This window comes from Manihot esculenta, chromosome 9, assembly GCF_001659605.2.
Source record: "Manihot esculenta cultivar AM560-2 chromosome 9, M.esculenta_v8, whole genome shotgun sequence".
NCBI lineage: Eukaryota > Viridiplantae > Streptophyta > Magnoliopsida > Malpighiales > Euphorbiaceae > Manihot > Manihot esculenta.
In genome coordinates, this window is record NC_035169.2 from 1,424,335 (window position 1) to 1,448,037 (window position 23,703).

The following is a 23,703-nucleotide window of genomic DNA, read 5'->3' on the forward strand; positions in this document are numbered from 1 at the left end:
ATGTTTTCCAAGGGATTTTTCACTTGTTTTCATGGTTTGAGGTGTTAAAAGACTTGAGTTTTGAAAGAAAAGCAACAAGGGAGAAATGCAAAGGTTCGGCCGCCGAAGGTCACTTTCGGCCGCCGAACATTGCATGGTTGCGGCTTCACGTTCGGCTGCCGAAGGTGGTCTGGCCAGCCACCTATAAAAGGGCCAAGGGTCGGTGGAAGGAGGTTATTTCTCCTCCACTTGCAGCCAGAGGTGAGTTTCAGCCTCTCCACGTTGACTTTCATGTTTTCCATGATTTTCATCAAATCTTTCAAGAGTTTTAAGAGTTTTGGTGACTTATGAAGATTTTGAGCAAAAGAACCAAGTTTTGAAGTTTGGAGCTTTGGAAGAGCTTTTCTTCATATCTCCACGTTAGGATCCTTCATCCTCAAGTTGTGTAAGAGGTAAGTGACGATCCTGAGCTTCTTTGATGATTTTGAAAGGTTTTATGAAGTTTGTATGGGTAGTATGCATGTTTAGGTTTAGGTGAGGTTTTGGGTGATTTGAGGTGTTCAAGCATGTTGCAGTGTTATGTGCTATGTTTGTTTGGGGTTTTAGAATAGTTTTAGACCCCTTTGTGCATATATATGTGTATATGCTAGTTGGGCGTAGTTGATATGCATGTTTGTAGGTTTTTGGGCAAAGTTTGCATGAAACAGAGCAGGGTTCTGCCCTTCGGGTAAAACCAGGTTCGGCCGCCGAAGGAAGGTTCGGCCGCCGAACCCCTTGTGGAGGCAGTTTCGGCTGCCAAAGGTTGCCCCCGAAAGCTAGGCTTTCGGTTTAGAAAGGGACTTTCGGCCGCCGAAAGGGGGAGTTTGGCCGCCGAAAGTGTGTGAGTTTTGTCACTGGACGAGACCTTCGGCCGCCGAAGGTGCCGCCGAACATGCATGAGTTTCGTCTTTGGAGTGGGGTTTCGGCCGCCGAACCTGCCGCCGAAAGTGCCCTGTCCAGCTTTCTTTTGCATGTTTTATGTGATGGTTTGAGGATTGTTTAGAGGGGTTTTGGGGAGTTTCTTAGAGATGTTCTTGAGTGAGTTTGGTCCCTCATTTGAGTCCACCTGTGTAGGTACGGACCAGAGGAATCAGGGAAATCAGCAGTGAGTCCAGTGTCAGAACCTGCAGAGTCAGTTCAGAGATAACCAGAGGTGAGTGGAATTTAACTTAATGTTTTAATATGAGAACTGAATCTTTTATCATGCTTCATGCATCATGAATATGCTTAGGGTGAGTGCATTAGTATACACAAAGATGATGCATTGCATTTATCCTTGTCCTTGGCACTGCTCCTTGTACATTGTTTATGTGAGACGGCACGGACTTCGTGAGGATTCATTAGCCCTCAGAGGAAAGACCTGGAACAGCCCTACGGGGACCAGGCACAACACAATGACCTGGAACAGCCCTACGGGGACCAGGCACATGGTACTTAGGTACCCCAGATGAGATAGAGGGATTTTTGATCCGTCCGGCCGAGGTGATGTGCTTATATGTTGCATACCATGAAAGCATGTTTTATCACCTGTTCTTTTACTATTCTACTCACTGGGCTATAGTAGCTCATCCCTCTCCCCTAACTCCAGTTGTGCAGGTTCAGAGGTCAGAGAGAACTCAGCAGGGTACAGGAAGAGTACAGAGTTTTGTAATAGCTAGTGTGGACATGTAATTGTATAGAGATAGTGTATATGTATAGAATGGTGCTTGATTTATAAGACTTGTAATCCCTTTGTGGAGTCACATGATCAGTTTATGTATGTTTCTTTATTCTTGTATGTTGATGAGCAAAACCAGGCTTAACATTATGAGTTTGATCCGCCTAGAGCCATGAGGAGCTCTAGTAGGGATTAGTAGAGCACAGAGAGAGTGCATGCACAGGTTAAGCCTTGGAATGAAGAAAAGATTTATGTTTTTTACAGCAAATGTATGATCATGTATGGGATTTCACAGGTATACAGACAGGATAGCAGGCTTACTACGGGTCCCGGCGACCTTAAGTCGATCTGGATCCTAGTGCCGGTGGCAGTTCGGTTTCCGGGCTGTTACACTGACAAGTTTATGGAGTTGCTGCCATTTGTTGGGCAGGACCTTAATACAGACCAGAAGAAGTCAAGGAGGTATATCATGAAGCTCCATTCTAGGTATTCCTCCTTGATACAGTCAGCAGATAGAGAGAGTTTTCATGCCATAGTAGACATGGCTAGGAGAATGGAGGCTAGTGCCATCATTCAGGGGACAGTTAAGCAGACAGTGGCACAAGCTTCTGGTTCTAAAACTCCGGGTGGGGGAAGGTTAGATCCCTCTACCTTGAGTGCAGCAACTTCAGGCAGTAAGAGATGGGGTAAACCCAAGGGTAAGAAGAACAAGTTCTGGAGTAAAGTCAAGTCTAGTCTGGGATTTGGGAGTGGCTCAAGCTCTGGTGCGGATATTCCAAATTGTGCAAGGTGTGGTAGACCACACAAGGGAGTATGTCGGTTTGGGACGAATGCCTGCTTCAGATGTGGTCAGGAGGGGCATATAGCTCGAGACTGTCCAAGAGCGGCCCCGATGGCTCAGTCCCAGCAGACAGCTTCAGGCAGTGTAGGGCAGCCAGCAGCTCCAGCCATGACTCAGGCCAGTGGCAGAGGCAGAGGGAGAGGAGCAGCCTCTTCTTCAGCGGGTTTCAGAGGTGAAGGTCCATCAGCCCCAGCACGGATCTTCACAATGACACAGCAGGAGGCAGACGCATCCAACACCGTGGTGGCAGGTAATCTCGTCATTGGATGTTCGGATGTATATGCATTGATGGACCCTGGTGCATCTCATTCTTTTATTGCTCCGAGGGCCGTAGAGAGGGTGGGATTGATGATCTCTGGGTTAGAGTGTCCTCTCTGGGTCAGTGGACCCAAGTGTGATCCATCAGTGGCAGAGTCAGTCTGTCAGTGTAGTCCAGTTTTTGTTGAGGGGAGATGCATGTCCGCCGACCTCGTGGTTCTAGATTTGACAGATTTTGACGTCATTCTAGGGATGGACTGGTTATCTACCCATGGTGCTACCTTGGACTGCAGGGACAAGGTAGTCAGGTTCAGAGGTCAGGATGGATCAGAGGTTGTCTTCAGAGGAGACAGGAGGGGTACACCTAGAGGTATGATCTCAGCTCTTCAGGCTCGTAGGTTGCTTAGGAGGGGATGTCAGGGGTATTTGGCTCATGTGAGAGAGCTTAATGGTCAGGTTAGAGAGCCCGCCTCGGTGCCAGTGGTTAGAGAGTTCTTAGAGGTGTTCCCAGACGAACTGCCAGGTTTACCACCTGCTAGGGAGATAGAGTTCGAGATAGAACTAATGCCTGGAACCCGACCGATCTCTATCCCTCCCTACAGGATGGCGCCAGCAGAATTGAAAGAGTTGAAGGAGCAGTTGCAGGAGCTGGTAGACAAGGGCTTCATCCGACCGAGTACCTCACCCTGGGGTGCTCCCGTCTTGTTTGTGAGAAAGAAGGATGGATCCTTTAGACTTTGTATCGACTACAGGCAGTTGAACAAAGTCACTACCAAGAACAAGTACCCATTGCCAAGGATCGACGATCTATTCGACCAGCTATCAGGAGCGGGTTGTTTCTCCAAAATAGATCTGAGATCGGGGTACCATCAGTTGAGGATCAGGGAAGAGGACGTACCAAAGACAGCTTTCAGGACCAGATATGGGCATTTTGAGTTCCTTGTGATGCCGTTCGGGTTAACTAACGCCCCTGCAGCATTCATGGATCTCATGAATAGAGTGTTTAGTCAGTACCTGGACCACTTTGTTATTGTCTTCATAGATGACATCTTAGTGTATTCCAGGAATGCAGAGGAGCATGCCCATCATCTGAGGTTGGTTCTACAGACCTTGAGGGAACATGGCTTGTATGCCAAGTTCTCTAAATGTGAGTTCTGGCTGAGGAGCATTTCGTTCTTGGGGCATGTAGTGTCAGAGAATGGGATTGAGGTAGACCCCAAGAAGACAGAGACTGTGGCTAACTGGCCTAGACCCACTTCAGTGACAGAAATTAGAAGTTTCTTGGGTTTGGCGGGTTACTACAGGAGGTTCGTTCAGGACTTCTCGAAAATTGCAGCTCCTCTGACCAGACTGACCAGGAAGAATCAGAAGTTTCTGTGGACCGACCAGTGCGAAGAGAGTTTTGAAGAGCTTAAGAAGAGGTTGACTTCAGCACCAGTGTTAGCTCTGCCATCTGGTGATGAGGACTTTACAGTCTTTTGTGATGCGTCCCGTGTGGGACTGGGTTGTGTGCTTATGCAGAATGAGAGGGTGATTGCTTATGCTTCTAGGCAGCTAAAGAAGCATGAGTTGAATTACCCCACACATGACCTTGAGATGGCAGCAGTAATCTTTGCACTCAAGATGTGGAGGCATTACCTCTATGGGGTAAAATGTGAGATCTTTACAGATCATAAGAGTCTGCAATACATCTTGAGTCAAAGAGACTTGAATTTGAGACAGAGGAGATGGGTAGAGTTGCTGAGTGACTATGATTGCAAGATTCAGTATCATCCGGGTAAGGTCACTAGGCAGTCTATCCCACATCACGGCAGAGAGGAGACCAGTGGTGAAGGAGTTTTACAAGCTCATTGAGGAAGGTCTACAGTTGGAGTTATCTGGTACAGGTGCCTTGGTCGCTCAGATGAAAGTGACACCCGTGTTTCTGGAGCAGGTGGCTCAGAAACAGCATGAGGACCCAAAGTTAGTGAAGATTGCCAGGACTGTTCAGTCAGGCAAGGACAGTGAGTTCAGATTCGACAATAAGGGGATCCTTCGCTATGGGAGTCGATTGTGTGTACCAGATGACATAGGGCTAAAAGGAGACATTATGAGAGAGGCTCATAATGCAAAATATAGCATTCACCCCGGAGCCACCAAAATGTATCAAGATCTGAAGAAAGTTTATTGGTGGCCAACTATGAAGAGAGAAGTGGCACAGTTTGTGTCAGCCTGCGAAGTGTGTCAGAGGGTGAAGCTGGAACATCAGAAGCCGGCTGGAATGCTTAACCCGCTACCTATTCCAGAGTGGAAATGGGAGAATATAGCTATGGACTTCGTAGTGGGGTTACCGGCGACGTCCAACAGATTGGACTCCATATGGGTGATTGTGGACAGACTCACCAAATCTGCTCACTTCATCCCTGTCAGGAGTGGCTATTCTGTGGACAAGTTGGCGCAGGTGTACGTTGATGAGATAGTCAGACTGCATGGGGTTCCTGTTTCAATAGTGTCAGATAGAGGGCCCCAGTTCACCTCCAGGTTTTGGCGGAGTCTGCAGAATGCCATGGGTACTAGATTGGATTTTAGCACTGCCTTCCATCCACAAACAGTCGGACAGTCAGAGAGGACCATCCAAACCATAGAAGATATGCTAAGAATGTGTGTGCTGGACTTTGGCGGTTCTTGGAGGCAGCATCTACCTTTGGTGGAGTTTGCCTACAATAACAGTCATCATGCTAGCATCGGGATGGCTCCATATGAAGCTTTATATGGAAGGAAGTGCAGGTCACCTGTTTGCTGGGAAGAAGTTGGAGAAAAGGCCTTGGCAGGGCCTGAGCTAGTAGAGATCACCAGCAGGGTGGTACCCTTAATCAGAGAGAGAATCAAGACAGCTGCAAGCAGACAGAAGAGTTATACAGACATCCGCAGAAGGCTAGTAGAGTTTCAGGAGGGGGATCTGGTATTGCTTAAGGTGTCTCCAATGAAAGGAGTGGTTCGGTTTGGGAAGAAAGGTAAGCTGGCTCCGCGGTAAATCGGACCCTTTGAAGTCTTGCAAAAGATTGGGAATGTATCGTACAAGCTGGATTTACCTGCTTCAATGGAGAGAATCCATCCGGTTTTCCATGTTTCTATGTTGAGGAAGTTCGTGTCAGATCCGGGCAAGGTTCTTAGTGAACCTGATGTGGAGATCCAGGAGGATCTCACCTATGTTGAGTAGCCAGTACGGATCCTAGACACCCAGATCAGGAAGCTGAGAAACAAGGAAATCCCAATGGTGAAAGTCCTTTGGAACCACCACAATCTGGAAGAATGCACTTGGGAGACACGAGAGTCTATGCTCCGGCAATATCCTCATCTCTTTTAAGGTTAGTCTCTATGTGTTTTATGTGTATGATGTGATGGTTCTATGCATGTACTAGTTGAGGAACATTCGGGGACGAATGTTCTTAAGGGGGGGAGAATGTAATACCCGGCTAGACTCCGGTATCGGAATTCCTACCGTCCGGTGGAATCTCGGATGTCGGAGACCTCTAGAAGGGTAGAATCATGTTTTTATGAAATGTTTTCATGTTTTTAATGGTTTTGAGTATGAAATTGAATGAGTTTTTGCATGAAAAGTCCTTGGAGGAAAACCCAGGTTCGGCCGCCGAAAGTCAAGTTCGGCCGCCGAACATGCATGCGTTTTGGAGGCACGTTAGGCCCCCGAAAGCATGAGTTAGGGAAGTTCAGGTTCGGCCGCCGAAAGTCAAGTTCGGCCGCCGAACATTGCATGGATGCGGAGGCACTTTCGGCCCCCGAACGTGGCCTGGCCAGCCACCTATAAAAGGGGCACTTAGCCGAAATGGGCGAGTTTTCTCCCATTTTCGGCCACAGCAAGCTTCCGACCTTCCCTTTGCAACTCTAGTGTTCTTCCTCCAAATCTCTTCCATTTTTCTTGAGTTTTAAACTCACATTGCAAGTTTTGAGCGTTTAAAGCAAGTTTTGGAGCTTTGGGAACTCAGGAGCTCATTTTTGTGGATCTCCAAGTTTAGGTCGTCTCCCTCTCGATCTTCAAGAGGTAAGAGCCGATCTTAAGCTCCTTATGTGTTTTAAATAAGTTTTATGCAAGATCTATGAGTAGAAATGCATGTTAGGGTATATGTTGAGTTTATGGGTTAATATTGATGTTTTGAACAATGTGGCTTGTTTGAGTATGTTTGAAGTGTTGTAGTTGGGGTATTTGATGTTTTGAGGCCCCTAGGAACTTGTATGCATGTTTTGGTTGAGATATATGCTTGATTTGAGGTTTTGGGAGGCAAGGGATTCATGTGAACCAAGTTTCTGCCCTTCTGGCAGAAACCAGGTTCGACCGCCGAAGGGAGTTTCGGCCGCCGAACCCCCTTTGTAGAGGCAGCATTCGGCTGCCGAAGTTGCCCCCGAAAAGAGACTTTCGTCTCTGTCTGGGACTTTCGGCCGCCGAAGGTGCCGCCGAAAGTGCCCTGTTCAGCCATTTCATGCATATCTCTATGTGATATTTTCAGGATGTTTTAGGGGGTTTTTGGGGAGTATATTAGAGTTGTAATTACGTATGTTTGGTCCCTCATTTGAGTCCACCTGTGTAGGTTCGGACCCGAGGAACCGAGGACCCCAGCAGTGAATTCAGCTGCTTCGGTATTGTCAGAGTCAGCTAGAGGTGAGTGGAACTAAAACTTAATCTTTTAAATTAAATGATTTATCATGTTTCATGCATCATGATTATGCAATAGGATGATTGCATTAGTTTTCACGAATATGCCGCATTGCATAAGTTGTTGTTGTTGTGGGTGAATGTCGGATGACCCAGTTAGTCCATGACAGGAAGACCAGGCCCCATGCTACAGGCCTGGCACAGAGTAAGAAAGACCAGGCCCCAGTCTACAGGCCTGGCACAGAGTAAGGAAAGACCAGGATCCCATCCTATGGTCTAGCACGGTTATGGGACTTGAAGACCAGGAGCCAGAGGAGGCCCTGGGAAAATGGTAAGTAATATATGTTCTGACAGGAAAGACCAGGACCCCATTCTACAGGCCTGGCACAGAGTTAATTTGGACTAATTGGTGACGAGTTCACCCAACCCTTATGTGAATTGTTTGTGTTATGATGCATTTCATAGAGCATAGTATTAATGTGTTTTAATAGTTCAGCTCACTGGGCTTTTAGCTCACCCCTCTCCCTTTACCCCAGGTTGCAGGTACAGGATATAGCAGGAGTCCGGATAGAGTAAAGAAGTCATGTTTATGTAATAGCTAGCAATGGACATGATCAAATTACAATGTAATAGTACAGTGTAGTTATGTAATGAGTTTTATGGATGTTAGTGTGTGCTTGACCATAGATTGTTGTTATCCCTTGTTAATTACATGATCTTAGAGATTTTTATGATGTTTATGTAAACCAACTCAATAGATGTTATGTTTCCCATTGGGGGCACAGATGAGATCCCACAGAGGGATCAAAGTTATGTTTATGTTTATGCACAGGTTGAGTTTGGTTGATGTTCATGGAATGAAAAGTTTTAATTTTTGTGCATGTTGTTGATCATGTATGGGATTATACAGGTTTACAGGATGTATGTTTGGCTTGCTACGGGTCCCGGCGGCCTTAAGTCGACCCGGATCCTAGCGCCGGTAGCGGTCCGATCTTCGGGTCGTTACAGTTTGTGCAGTCGGATGGAGGTTAAGTGTGATAGTGGCTTTTCGAGAGGCGTTGAGCTGGATTTAAGAGTGCGGATGAGATCGAGTTCTTTTCGAATTGAATGTTCAAGTTCTTGTTGTGTCCATTAATAATGGTTCGTTAGATGATTTATCACATTTTGTCTTTTGGTTCAAGATTGTAAATTGTTTCTATCCAGTTATAAGGAAGCAAGATGTGGTTTTATTTCTAGGTCTGCGAATGATGTCACTCATGTTCTAGCAACATTAGCTCATTCTAAGTCAGGTCAATGATTTTGAATTCATGTCGCTCCTCCTCATATAGTTTCTTTGATGGCTTTGAACTAATAATATTTCTCTCCCTTTCAATAAAAAATATTATAAATAATTAATTTTAAAGTAAGAACAAATAATGAATTTTTTGAAAATTTAAAGCTATAATAGCAATTCTCCATTTCTTAAAATAAAATAGATTGAAGCCATTTTATCCAACTGCTTTTTTCATGAATAGCAACATCATCCAGAGACAATATACTACAATAAATATTAAAATCAATAATAAAATTTTTTATAACAATATTAATTTTATTAATATAAAAACTAACATATAATAACAATATAAACAATTGGTACTTTTTATTTATAAAAATATATAACAATAACGAAAATTATGAGCATTAATAAAAAAATCTTTTATTAATAATACTTATTATTATCAATAATTATTTTTTAAATAATAATTATAATTTCATTTTATAATAGTAATATATAACAATTCTACATTACTGCCATAAATTTATAACAATAAAATTTTATATTTTTAATAATAAAAATTTTTATCATTAATTTTAACATTTTTGTAGTGATACAATAACTCAACTGTGGAAGGATCACATAGTAAATACAAAAGTTGTTCAAAGATCAATTCAATCTAACTACTAATAGAAGCTAATAATAATCACAAATTCTAGAAAACCACACCAATTTAGTATGGAGGTAGGTAAGATAAGTGACCTCTATGATTTTCAAACCTCCTTAACCAATTTCAAAGTAATGTTATTCTACACGGATTCTCGATGCTTAGCAATCAGAAAAATACATATTTACACCGTATTTCCATAAATCTCTACCATTGATAATAATAGAAAAAAGTTATTTAGATAATTTTATACGAATCAAATTATAAATTTATAGCGTCTTCTGCATGGATTGTATTTATTGGCAATAAAATAAAATAAAATAAAAATTTATCTGAATTAGTTCTGTATGAATTTAAATTTTAAATTTATAATAAAATCTACATAATAATCATAAAACCCTATCTACAACGTTTGCAATTTCTGTTTGTTTGTATAGAGAGAGGCTGTATCGATAGAAAAAAAGAAAGAATGAGAAAGATTTACTTATTTAGGAATTTAAAATTTTAAAATGAAAATAATCAGTTTATAATACAAATGACACTGCTTTCATTTGTGAAGTAAATAGATTTTTAAAAATTTATAATTTTTAAATTAATATTTTAATTGGTTTATAAAATTAAATGTATACTATTCAACTTTTGAAATATCAAAAGTTAATTTATAAAAAAAATATATTTTAATTTTTATTATCAAGAAGGCATTTATAAAAATAAAAAATTAAGTTTTAATTATAAAAAGCAACGTGTATTTTGAGTTCACTGATTTTTAATTAAATCAATTTCACTAAATAAACGGGTTTAAATATTCGTAGTATAGATTGATCAACTAAAAAATATTATGTCATCCAATTGAAAAGGACAAGTCAAATCATAAAATAGTGACAGTTGTCAACATTTAACTGAGACTTTCCTCCAAAATCCTCTATAAATGGAGATGCTATCCTCCTTTAAAAGGATCGAAACATATCAAATTTCAAACCGTAGAGTCTCTCTGAAGACTACAATCTACAAATTCCATCTAAACCTCGAGACCACCAAATTTGCAAGTCTTTCATTACCAAATTGAATAGGTCTTCTCTACAGATTCAAGAATAGGCTTTTCAAGCCTTTAAATCATAAGTGTCAATAGAAAGAATCTATTAGTTTTATATAGAACTTTCATCCAAGTTTCAAGATATTCAAATCTACAAGTTCTATTTCTCCAAATTTAATAAGTCTTCTCTACTGATTAAAAAATAAACTTTTCAAACTCTTGAATTACACAAGTCAAATGAAAGAATTAAAAAAATTAAGTTTTCGTTTTTTATTTAAGAAATTCATTGTTAAAAATTAAAACTCATTTTTTCTTTATTAAATTGATATTTATTTATATTTTCGTTGTCTTTAATTTTAGATATAAATTTTGCGTGTAAATATATAATATATAGCTATTAGATCGAGATTCATTTAATTTTAAAATTGCAAAAATAAAAGATTCAAAAAGTAATATTTCGATAAACTTTTGTGTTCATTTAATAACAACCAATTAATTTTGAAGCTTTGATTTTAATTTTAGTATATATATTTAAAATTATATAAGAAGTAATTAAAATTTTGAGAAGTCAATTAATGAAAATTTTAACATGCTTTGACATGCTTCATAATAAATCCACTAATAAAAAAATAATTATAATCCCTAATTAACTTTTCCTTTTTCTCAGAGATTATACTCTTTTTATAATAGGTCATTAGTTAACTAAGTGTTTAAATTAGACTTTTTAACCATAATTTCTTCCTAATAAAAATTATACTTAAACTTTCTAAATAAAATTACAACCGTAATAATCTTTATATTTATTTTAAACTATTAATTCTATTTCGATTTTGATAACCATCGGGCCTCGCATCCCCTTTGGGCTGAATCAAGGCCCACAAAAGCAGACTAGGACTTGAGTTCATAATGCCTTTAGGCAGGCCTGCCCAATGATTTTCAACCCAAGATCTAGCACGAAAAATAGGCCGGGTCGTCTGTGAGTCCAAACCCAGTAAGAAAGAGGCCGGCCCAAGAAGGAGACATGGGGAGAAATGAGCAAGCCCCGTCCTTTTGTAGCTCTATTCGCGTGCGCACTAGGGAAAATTATGTATAGCAACTGATGGTACGGGTCCGCCTGACAGAGACAGACGTCACTGTAGAAGAGAGGCCGTTAGGCGCCACTGACAAGCAAAAAGAAAAGAATAAAAGGAAAGGAGAACCCCTAAAAGGATCAAGCTTATACAAGAAAAAAGAAAAAAAACCTTATTCTCTAGATCTCAGAATATCATATTTGAACTTCAATAATATTATTATATGATATCAGATTTGAACTTCAACAATATTATTATATGATGCCTTTATAGAAGAACTGCAGCAAAAGATTATTGAATTAACGTTTTTTGATAAATGTAATTGTTATAATGAGGTAAGTGGTTATATGAGTTCTGTTAACAATTAACATGTTCATAATGAAGAAACCTTATGTCCAAGAGAGAAAGTCAATTATTCGTCTCCTTTTACGAAGAGTAAAAACTAGTCACAAGACTCCAAAGTATAAAAAAGAATACCCTATCATACACTTCTAATAGACAAGAAAGGTCTCTAAATCTCATACACACACAAATATAGAGATCTTTAATCTGAGTAATTTCTGGAATGTGAAAGATTTTTTAGAGTAGTGATATGTACTGATATAGTTATTTTACAAAAGGGAGGTCGATATATAAAAGAAAGAGAATAAGAAAGATTATAAAACTAGGCAATTCTTAATGAAGGGGAGGAGGAGGAGACGAGTTAGGTGTAAAAGATGTAAAGAAAGTTTACTTTTATTTTTCCTACTTTGTCTTTGCTTATCACCTACTCATATACCCCTATAATTAGAATAATTTTGGCTCCAATATCAATGTTATTTTATATATTATAAATAAACTGAACTGTTGAGTTATTTAATATTCGACTTGATAAAATTTAAATTTATTTTAATTATTTTTCTAAATAAGATAAATTTGAATCTAATTTTTAAATTTGTTTAATAAACAAGTTAAATTTAATATTATAGATATTTTGAGAGTTCATTTATTTATAAGTTTATTAACTAACTCATAAATGTATTTGATTAACTAAAGTTATTTAGTTTTAAATTTATTATTTTAAATTAATACTTGTTCGAATTGCAAATAAATAAAATTATTTGTGAATTATTTGAGACTAATTTTATAATTTATAATAATTTAATTTGATTTTTAATGTTTATGATTAAGTAATAGTAAATTTAATAAAAAATTATTTTATTAATAAAATAAAAATTTATAAATTAAATTATTCACTATTAAAAAATAAAAATTAAATTATAAATTTTGTTAAAACTCAAATTATACTATAAATTATTTTTTTAATTAGCAAAATAAATTCTTGGGGTAGAAAAAGAGTATATGCTTTTCTGTGGCAACTCTGCTCCCTTTCTCAAACCCCACAGCTCTCTCTCTCTCTCTGACATCACCCAAAACGTTTTTTACAAGACTCTTAGACAATGACAGAAAATAAGGTTAAAAACTCGATCCCTGACCTGGACATTATTTAAGAGATGTCTCAGTGGATTAGACAATTTTAGTCGCATCACCCAGAACATGGATTGAGTTTTATTTCATTTAAAGGGAAGCATATCGAAGAACGAACCTACACCAGCATTCCTGTACCCCAAACAAAACCCATTTCAGATCCATGTTTAATTTCTTTCACCAGGACATCCAAAACTTACATAATTTTGTATCAAAAATAATTTTAAAGGAAAACCCATAAATTCTGAGCCCAAGGAATTAAAGTTTCTTCATATGGGTATGTGAAAAGTTTATCTAAAATCTTTACAACATTACACACATAGCAAATTCAAACAAGATACAGAAGAAGAAGAAGAAGACAAAATCTGGAAATTATCACCATTGAAGCTTCTAGTTTCTTGGTTTGGCAGCTTTCCAGTTATAGCTCTTCTTGAATTCCCTGGTGTTTCTAGTGATATAATTCCAATCTCCTGGCACATAAAGAGCAAAAGTACTTCCTCTTGATCTTATAACAAATGGGTAGAAAGCAGAAACTCCATTTTCTTTCAACATCCATGGCTACAACTTTTCCTCCACAGTAGGGACATGATCCAGGAGCTTGTTGCCTACCCAATTCTCTCTCCTCTTCATCACATAAGAAGACCCAACACATCTTTTGATTCTCTAATTTTTTTTTTTTTTCAATTGATGACTGCGAAATAAAGAAAGGTGAAGAGAATTGTAGAGGAGGTGTATAGTATTTATAGGCAAGGAAAACCACGTTGGCTGCTTGAATAGAATATACCATATAGCAAATAAGATTGGTAAGAGAAGTCTCAAGTAAAATCACTTTTGAGTTTCTATTTTTTTATATTTTAATTTATTCATCTTCCTTATATTGGTATTTTCTTATAATATAAGTAAGGAATACTTCTTTTTTTTTTAATAACATATTAATCAGTTTCTAGATTTTTATTTGATTTATTCTTTGGGCATTCCGGTCATTCTGAGATTAACTTGAAAGTTGATTAAGTTTTTTAATTAAAATGGGATGAGTAGTTGAATAATTTTCTAGATATATATGATTTGAAATCCTATTGAAATATTATACCGAATAATATCAAAAATCAATATTATATATAAACTGAAAAAGAATCAATATTATATATAAGAACTGAGCCAAACTTAATTAATTATTTAGTTCTTATATTTTTTTTTGTTAAGAATCATATCAAATTAGAATGCATTCAAAAATTGATTTTATATATATGTATTTATGAATTTAGTGATATTATAGGTTTATTATATAGTTTCAATAATATGTCTTATGTTTTATATTATTCTAATATATAGTGAGTTTACTTGACACCATTGTGTCTCTGATGTGTTGACCTTCTGTTGTGTCATGGTAAAGGACTGTGTTGATGCTGAAAGACCTTCTTAGAAACCTATTGAAAAAGAGGTCATACTTCTCCCTCTACCTCAACCTCTGCCCTGAGATGTCGTTATAATTGCTGGCTGGACCACACTGCTAGAAGCTATATGTTGGGACTCTGCCATCCTAACTGCATTGGGACACTCACGAACTATGTGTCCCTCCTGTCCACATCTGTAATAGGTTGTAGTCTCAAACCAACAAGCCCCTTTGTGCAGCTTTCCATATCTAACACATCTAGAGGTATTTGAACCAGAACTTAAACTACTACCCATTCCCAGACCAGACTTCAACCTATTCCAAAACTTGTTTTTATTGGCCTTCTTAGTGGACTTGTTCCACTTTCTACTTCTTGTGGCAGCTGCACTTAGAGAAGAGAGATCAAACTTTCATATACTCGAGGCCGTGGAATCGGATGGTTGTGCCACCTGTTGCTTCACTATTCCCCGAATGATGGCATTATCCTCCATCTTTCTAGCTGCATCTACTATAATGTCGAATCTCTCTCTTTCTCTGCTGCTAAGATTAGGGAGGGATACTTAGAATGGAGTCTCATGGTATACCTCATAACTTTCTTCTAGTCAGTGTCATAAGCTTGACTCACATACTGGAGCAATTCCAGAAACTTATCCGTGTATTTATCTACACTCATCTCCTCAGTTTGCCTTAACTGCTCAAACTCTATCACCTTCAACTCTCTTGAACTATCTGAAAAAGCCCATCCTGCAAACTCATTTGCAAACTACTCCTGAAATAAGTTATCCAGCTTTGGCTCCACATAATTATTGAACCACTCCTTTGCCTTCTTGCATTTCAAAGTGAACCCCGCCATCTGAATGGATCTATTGTCGTTGGCTCCTAACTCATTAGCTATCATCTTCACTGCTTTGATATACTTAAACGAGTCATCACCCTCCCTATACTTAGGAGCATCCAAGTTCAAGTAATCTATCATCTTTACCTTGCTCCCTGTTGATGGATTAGGTTGGGGTGGTTGGGTTTCAAGAGTTATTGGTTCTGCTAGGGAAGGAGGCGATGGTGCAACACTCCCAGGGTTAGAGTTTGCCAGATTCTGGTAATAGAGTGGAGGTGAGAATACAAGATAAGGTGGATATAGTGGGTAGTAGGGAGGATAGGACATGTATGAGGGGTATGGGTGGTAGTTAGAGTAATCCGATGAACCTCGCATCAGATACCCGGGTCCCTATAGGTACGGCTGGTATTGAGGTGGATAGGCAGATGCTGAGGCATGTGCGCCTCCTGTTCCTCCTTCAGACTCTCCCACACCTTCTCTTTCAAAGCTCATACCAAACTTCCATCTCTCCTCTAATCATCACCCACTGATTTCCTAACATCTGCAAGCATCCTACCCAATTTTGTTCTCCTTCTATTTACATCAAAAGACCTTCTAGAGTCCCTTGATGCTTCTTTCCTGTTATTTCTACTTGTCCATGCTCTAACGCCCCGAAAATCGGACCGCTACCGGCGCTAGGATCCAGATCGGCATAAGGCCGCCGGGACCCGTAGCAAGCCTAACATATACCTGTAAACCTGCTTAATCCCATACATGATCAACATCATACATAAAAATTTAAAACCTTTTTTTTTATACATGCAGTCAATCACCAACTCAACCTGTGCATACTCTGAACATATACATAAATAAAGTCCCTCTGTGGGATCTCATCAAAGCCTCAAAGGCTATACATCATGTGTTGAGTTAGTTTTGCATAAACATCATATCATAAGATCATGTACATAAACAAAAGGGATTAGCAATACACTATGGTCAAGCACAATTCTAACCTCAATAATCTCATTACATAACATACTGAAAATTCTTACATTTCATCATAATACACTGTCATGTCCACAATCTAACTATTACATACATATGACTTTTCTCTTCTTTTCTTCTCTATCAATCCCGTGCCTGCAAACCTGGGGGTTAGGGGAGAGGGGTGAGCTAGATGCCCAGTGAGTAGAACTATATAAAAATATTTAAAACATGCCATAATGGAATGCATCATTGCACAAACATTTCACATCATGGAAGGACCGACCCAAGAATCCCTCAGCTCCATGCCCGGCCCTATGATGGGCACCACAGGACTTCGTATTGCCCGGCCCTATTATGGGCACCACAGGACTTCGTATTGCCCGGCCCTATTATGGGCACCACAGGACTTCGTATATCGGAGCCATTGCCCGGCCCTATTATGGGCACCACAGGACTTCGTACACAGGACTAGTGAGTCGTGCAATGTCCCTCCTCATCAACCACAATGTAATCATGCAATGTAGCACATTCGTGATTCTAATGCAAACATCCTATATTATAGTCATGATGCATGAAACATGATAAAATATTCACTTTCTTAATTTAAAAAGGTTAAGTTTAGTTCCACTCACCTCTGGCTGACTCTGTCAAACTCTCAGCAGCTGGCTCACTGCTGGGGTCCTTGGTTCCTCGGGTCCGAACCTACACAGGTGGACTCCAATGAGGGACCAAACATATATAAACATAACTCTAATGTATCCCCCAAAAACCCCCTAAAACATCATGAAAACATCACAGAAAATATGCATGAAATGGCTGAACAGGGCACCTTCGGCGGCACCTTCGGCGGCCGAAAGTCCCAGACAGAGACGAAACTCAGCTAGGTTCGGCGGCACCTTCGGCGGCCGAAAGTGCCAGACAGAGACGAAAGTCTCTTTTCGGGGGCAACTTCGGCAGCCGAAAGGCCTGCCTCCCCAGCCATGTTCGGCGGCCGAAAGTACCTTCGGCTGCCGAACCTGGTTTCTGCAAAAGGGCAGAAACTTGGTTCCCTTTGCACATTTCGCCTCCAAATCTATAAATCATGCATATTTTTCAACCAAAGCATGCATACAAGTTCCTAGGGGCCTCAAACATGCATATACCCCATCTACAACACTTCACAACCACACAATCAAGCTACATTGTTCATCAAAGCATCAAAACCATAAACTCATCAACAAACCTAAACATGCATCTCTACCCCATAGATCTTGCATAAAACTTGTTTAAAACATAATGTAAGCTAGAGATCGACTCTTACCTCTTGAAGATCGAGAGTGGAGGCGATCTAACTTGGAGTTGGGAGAGATTGAGCTCCTTGGGTCTCCAAGTTCAAAACTTGCTCAAAACTCGTTTCAAAAGCTTAAAAACTTCAAAGCAAGATGAAGACTTGTTAAAACCATGAAAGATCTAAAGGAAACACTCAAGATCGAGGGAGGAGCGGTGGAGACTCACCTTGGCCGACAATGGGAGAGAAAAAGCTCGCCCGTGCGGACCAAGGGGACCCTTTTATAGTGGCTGGCCAGGCCACGTTCGGGGGCCGAATGTGCCTCCGCATCCATGCAATGTTCGGCGGCCGAACATAAGGTTCGGCGGCCGAACCTGTACTTCCCTCACTTAGACTTTCGGGGGCCTAACGTGCCTCCCAAAGTCCATGCATGTTCGGCGGCCGAAAGTGAGTTTCGGCGGCCGAACCTGAGTTTTGCCTTAAAGAATTTTCATGCAAAAACTTATTTAAAATCATACTTAAAACATTAAAATACATGAAAACATTTTATAAAAACATGCTTTTACCCTTCTAGAGGTTTCCGACACCCAAATTCCACCGGACGGTAGGAATTCCGATACCGGAGTCTAGCCGGGTATTACATTCTCCCCCCCTTAAGAACATTCGTCCCCGAATGTTCCTCAACTAGTACATGCATATCGAAACAAACATAACATACACACATATAGCACATGGAACACATCTCAACTAACCTTAGAAGAGGTGGGGGTACTGCTGGAGCATGGACTCCCGGGTCTCCCAAGTGCATTCTTCCAAATTGTGGTGGTTCCAAAGGACTTTCACCATCGGGATTTCCTTGTTCCTCAACTTTCTGATCTGAGTGTCAAGAATCCGCACTGGCTGTTCAACATAAGTGAGATCCTCTTGGATCTCCACATCAGGCTTGCTAAGAACCTTGCCCGGATCTGACACGAACTTCCTCAACATGGAAACATGGAAAACCGGATGGATTCTCTCCATAGAAGCAGGCAAGTCCAGCTTGTACGATACATTCCCAATCCTTTGCAGGACTTCAAAGGGTCCAATGTACCGCGGAGCTAGCTTACCCTTCTTACCAAATCGAACCACCCCTTTCATTGGGGACACCTTGAGCAATACTAGATCCCCCTCCTGAAACTCTACCTGTCTCCTGCGGATGTCTGCATAACTTTTCTGCCTGCTGGTGGCAGTCTTTATCCTTTCTCTGATAATGGGCACCACCCTGCTGGTGATCTCAACAAGCTCAGGCCCTGCTAAGGACCTCTCTCCAACCTCTTCCCAGCAAACGGGTGACCTGCACTTCCTCCCATACAAAGCTTCATATGGAGCCATCCCTATGCTAGCATGATAGCTGTTATTGTAGGCAAACTCCACCAAAGGTAGATGTTGCTTCCAAGAACCGCCAAAATCTAGCACACACATTCTGAGCATATCTTCTATGGTCTGGATGGTCCTCTCTGACTGTCCGTCTGTCTGTGGATGGAAGGCAGTGCTAAAATCCAACCTAGTACCCATAGCACTCTGCAGACTCCGCCAAAACCTGGAGGTAAACTGGGGCCCTCTATCTGACACTATAGATACCGGGACCCCATGTAGTCTGACAATCTCCTCAACATACACCTGCGCTAATTTATCCACAGAGTAGTTGCTCCTAACAGGGATGAAGTGAGCAGATTTGGTGAGTCTGTCCACAATCACCCATATGGAGTCTAGTCTGTTGGATGTTGCCGGTAACCCCACTACAAAATCCATAGCGATATTCTCCCATTTCCACTCTGGAATCGGCAGTGGGTTAAGCATTCCAGCCGGCTTCTGATGTTCCAGCTTCACCCTCTGACATATTTCGCAGGCTGACACGAATTGTGCCACTTCCCTCTTCATAGCTGGCCACCAATAAACCTTCTTTAGATCTTGATACATCTTGGTGGCTCCAGGGTGAATGCTGTATCTTGCATTATGAGCCTCTCTCATAATGTCTCCTTTAAGCCCGATGTCATCTGGTACACATAGTCTGTTCCCATAGCGGAGGATCCCCTTATCATCGAATCTGAACTCACTGTTTTTGCCTGACTGAACAGTCCTGGCAATCTTCACTAACTCTGGGTCCTCGTGCTGTTTCTGAGCCACCTGCTCCAGAAACATGGGTGTTACTTTCATCTGTGCAATCAAAGCACCTGTACCAGACAACTCCATCTGTAGGCCTTCCTCAATGAGCTTATAAAATTCCTTCACCACCGGTCTCCTCTCTGCCGTGATGTGGGATAGACTGCCAAGTGATTTCCGGCTTAAGGCATCAGCTACTACATTAGCCTTACCCGGATGGTACTGTATCTTACAATCATAGTCACTGAGCAGTTCTACCCATCTCCTCTGCCTCAAGTTCAAATCTCTCTGACTCAAGATGTGCTGCAGGCTCTTATGATCTGTGAAGATCTCACATTTTACCCCATAGAGGTAATGCCTCCACATCTTGAGGGCAAAGATAACCGCTGCCATCTCCAGATCGTGTGTGGGGTAATTCATCTCATGCCTCTTTAGCTGTCTAGAAGCATAAGCGATCACCCTACCATTCTGCATCAACACACAACCCAAGCCTACTCTGGATGCATCACAGAACACTGTGAAGTCCTCATTGCTAGTTGGCAGAGCTAACACTGGTGCTGAAGTCAACCTCTTCTTGAGCTCCTCAAAGCTTTCTTCACATCGATCGGTCCACTCGAACCTCTGATTCTTTCTGGTCAATCTGGTTAAAGGAGCTGCAATTTTGGAGAAGTCTTGTACGAACCTCCTGTAGTAGCCAGCCAAACCCAAAAAGCTTCTGATCTCTGTCACTGAGGTGGGTCTTGGCCAGTTAGTCACAGCCTCTACTTTCTTGGGGTCTACCTCTATCCCATTCTCTGACACTATATGCCCCAAGAATGATATGCTCCTTAACCAGAACTCACACTTGGAGAACTTGGCATACAAGCCATGTTCCCTCAAGGTCTGCAAAACTATCCTCAGATGATGGGCATGCTCCTCTGCATTCCTGGAATACACTAGGATATCATCTATAAAGACAATAACGAAGTGATCCAGGTATGGTCTGAATACTCTGTTCATGAGGTCCATGAATGCTGCAGGGGCGTTAGTTAACCCAAACGGCATTACAAGGAACTCATAGTGCCCATATCTGGTCCTGAAAGCTGTCTTTGGTGTGTCTTCTTCCCTTATCCTCAGCTGATGGTACTCTGATCTTAGATCTATCTTGGAGAAACAACCCGCTCCTGCTAGCTGGTCGAATAGATCATCGATCCTTGGCAATGGGTACTTGTTCTTGGTAGTGACCTTGTTCAACTGCCTGTAGTCGATACAAAGTCTGAGGGATCCATCCTTCTTCCTCACAAAAAGCACTGGAGCACCCCAAGGTGAGGTACTCGGTCGGATGAAGCCCTTATCTACCAGATCTTGCAACTGTTCTTTCAGTTCCTTCAATTCTGCTGGTGCCATCCTGTAGGGAGGGATAGAGATCGGTCTAATTCCAGGCATCAATTCAATCTCGAACTCTATCTCCCTAGCAGGTGGTAGTCCTGGAAGCTCTTCTGGAAAGACATCCAGAAATTCTCTGACAACTGGCACTGAGGCTGGCTCCCTGACCTGACTATCTAGCTCTCTCACGTGAGCTACATACCCCTGACATCCCTTCCTAAGCAGCCTACGAGCCTGTAGGGCCGATATCAGACCTCTAGGCGTACCCCTCTTGTCTCCTCTGAAGACAACCTCTGACCCGTTCTGATCTCTGAACCTGACTACCTTGTCCCTGCAGTCCAAGGTAGCACCATGGGTAGATAGCCAATCCATCCCTAGAATGACGTCAAAATCTGTCAAGTCTAGAACCACAAGGTCGGCGGAGAGGCATCTTCCCTCAACAAACACTGGACAGTACCGGCAGACTGACTCTGCCGCCGTCGGGTCACACTTGGGTCCACTGACCCATAGGGGACACTCTAACCCAGAGACCATCAACCCTAACCTCTCAACTGCCCTCGGAGAAATAAAGGAATGAGATGCACCCGGGTCCATTAATGCATACACATCAGAACACCCAATGATGAGATTACCTGACACCACGGTGTTGGATGTGTTCGCCTCCTGCTGAGTCATTGTGAAGATCCTGGCTGGAGCTGATGGACCTTCACCTCGGGAACCAGAAGAAGAGGCTGCCCCTCTCCCTCTACCTCTGCCACTGCCCTGTGTTGTGGCTGGAGCTGCTGGTTGTGCCACGCTACCCGAAGCTGTCTGTTGGGGCTGGCCCATGAAAGGTGCTCTAGGACAATCCCGAGCTATGTGTCCCTCCTGGCCACATCTGAAACATGCATTGGTCCCCCAGCGACACGCTCCCCTGTGTGGCCTCCCACACCTTTGGCATTCTGCACCATCGGAGCCTGAACTCGAGCCACCGCCAAATCCTAGACCGGATTTCAGCTTGTTCCAGAACTTGTTCTTCTTGGGCTTCTTAGTGCTACTCCATCTCTTACTACCTGAACTCTGAGTAGAGGGTCCTGGCCCTCCTCTGCCTGGGGTCTTAACCCCTGAAGACTGGGTCACTGACTGCTTCACTGACCCCTCAACTATGGCACTGGCCTCCATTCTTCGAGCCATATCTACCACCGTGTGAAAACTCTCCCTCTCAGCTGATTGAATCAATGAGGAGTACCTGGACTGTAATTTCATGACATATCTCCTGGCCTTCTTCACATCTGTATCTAGAGCTTGTCCTGAGAAGGGTAATAGTTCCAGAAATCTATCTGTGTACTCCTCTATGCTCATGTCTTCTGTCTGTCTCAGTTGTTCAAACTCAATCATCTTCAACTCTCTGGAACTATCTGGAAATGCCCATCCAGCAAACTCATTGGCAAATTCCTCCCATGTCATACTGTCCAGTCTCGGGTCCACATAGCACTTGAACCATTCCTTTGCCTTTTTGCACTTCAGGGTGAACCCCGCCATCTCAATGGCTCTTCTATCATCTGCCCCTAGCTCATCAGTGATCGTCTTCACTGCTCTCAGATATTCAAAGGGATCATCCCCTGACTTATATTTAGGAGCATCCAGCTTAAGGTAAGCTGTCATTTTCACCTTACTCCCACTGGCTGAGCTAGGTCTAGGAGGTTGAGTAACTGGGGCTACTGGTTCTGTAGGAGGTGGAGGTGAGGATGCAGCATTCCCCGAGGTGGGGTTTGCTGGGTGAGGATGGAAGGATGAGGGTGGATAGGCTGGGTACTGTGGGTACGGTGGATAGAAAGGTGGATAAGGCATGTGAGTAGGGTAGGGATTAAAGCTGGAGTAATCCGACGTACTTCCCATCGGATACCCGGGACTCTGTGCATAGGGTGGGTAATAGGGTGGAAAACCATACCCCGAGGCCTGAGTGCCTCCTTGTGACTCCCCTGTCCCTTCTTCTGACATGCCAACATCCAGATTCCCATCCCTTCTCTGATCTTCTTCCATAACCTCCCTCACATCTGAAGAACTTCCTCCTCTTTCTGTTCCCCTTCTGCTAGTATCAAAAGACCTTCTAGGGTCCCTTGATACTCTTTCTCTGTTTGTTCTGCATGACATTGCCCTAGGCAATGTGGGAGGACGGGCGCTCGTGCCCTCATCCTCTGGTGGGACTCCTGTCAATCGTGCAGATCGACGAGTTCCTCTCATTCTGTTTCTGAAAAAAAAACAGCACATAACTCACAAGCATTAGCATCATATGGTTCATGTGGAGTCACATGAACCTACATCACATACATCACATATCATTAATGCACATGCATATTATCATGGCATTTCACATCATCATGCAAGACAGGACTCCACATCCTATCCTAGTGGACATGACCTTTCCTATTGTGCTTGACCTTCTATAACCTCTATGAGCCCGACACTCTAGGTCCGACCATATGAACCTAGGGCTCTGATACCACTCTGTAACGCCCCGAAAATCGGACCGCTACCGGCGCTAGGATCCAGATCGGCATAAGGCCGCCGGGACCCGTAGCAAGCCTAACATATACCTGTAAACCTGCTTAATCCCATACATGATCAACATCATACATAAAAATTTAAAACCTTTTTTTTTATACATGCAGTCAATCACCAACTCAACCTGTGCATACTCTGAACATATACATAAATAAAGTCCCTCTGTGGGATCTCATCAAAGCCTCAAAGGCTATACATCATGTGTTGAGTTAGTTTTGCATAAACATCATATCATAAGATCATGTACATAAACAAAAGGGATTAGCAATACACTATG

General features: G+C 41.8%; 1 protein-coding gene across 1 annotated transcript; it reads right to left on the minus strand.

Annotated features, from left to right (window-relative positions):
• Positions 1 to 12,805: 12,805 nt before the first annotated feature.
• On the minus strand, positions 12,806 to 13,654 carry LOC122724698. Its single transcript, XM_043960447.1, has one exon. It carries the CDS (start codon positions 13,564 to 13,566, stop codon positions 13,363 to 13,365), a length of 204 nt encoding a protein of 67 aa, XP_043816382.1. The 5' UTR covers positions 13,567 to 13,654; the 3' UTR covers positions 12,806 to 13,362.
• Positions 13,655 to 23,703: the final 10,049 nt, after the last annotated feature.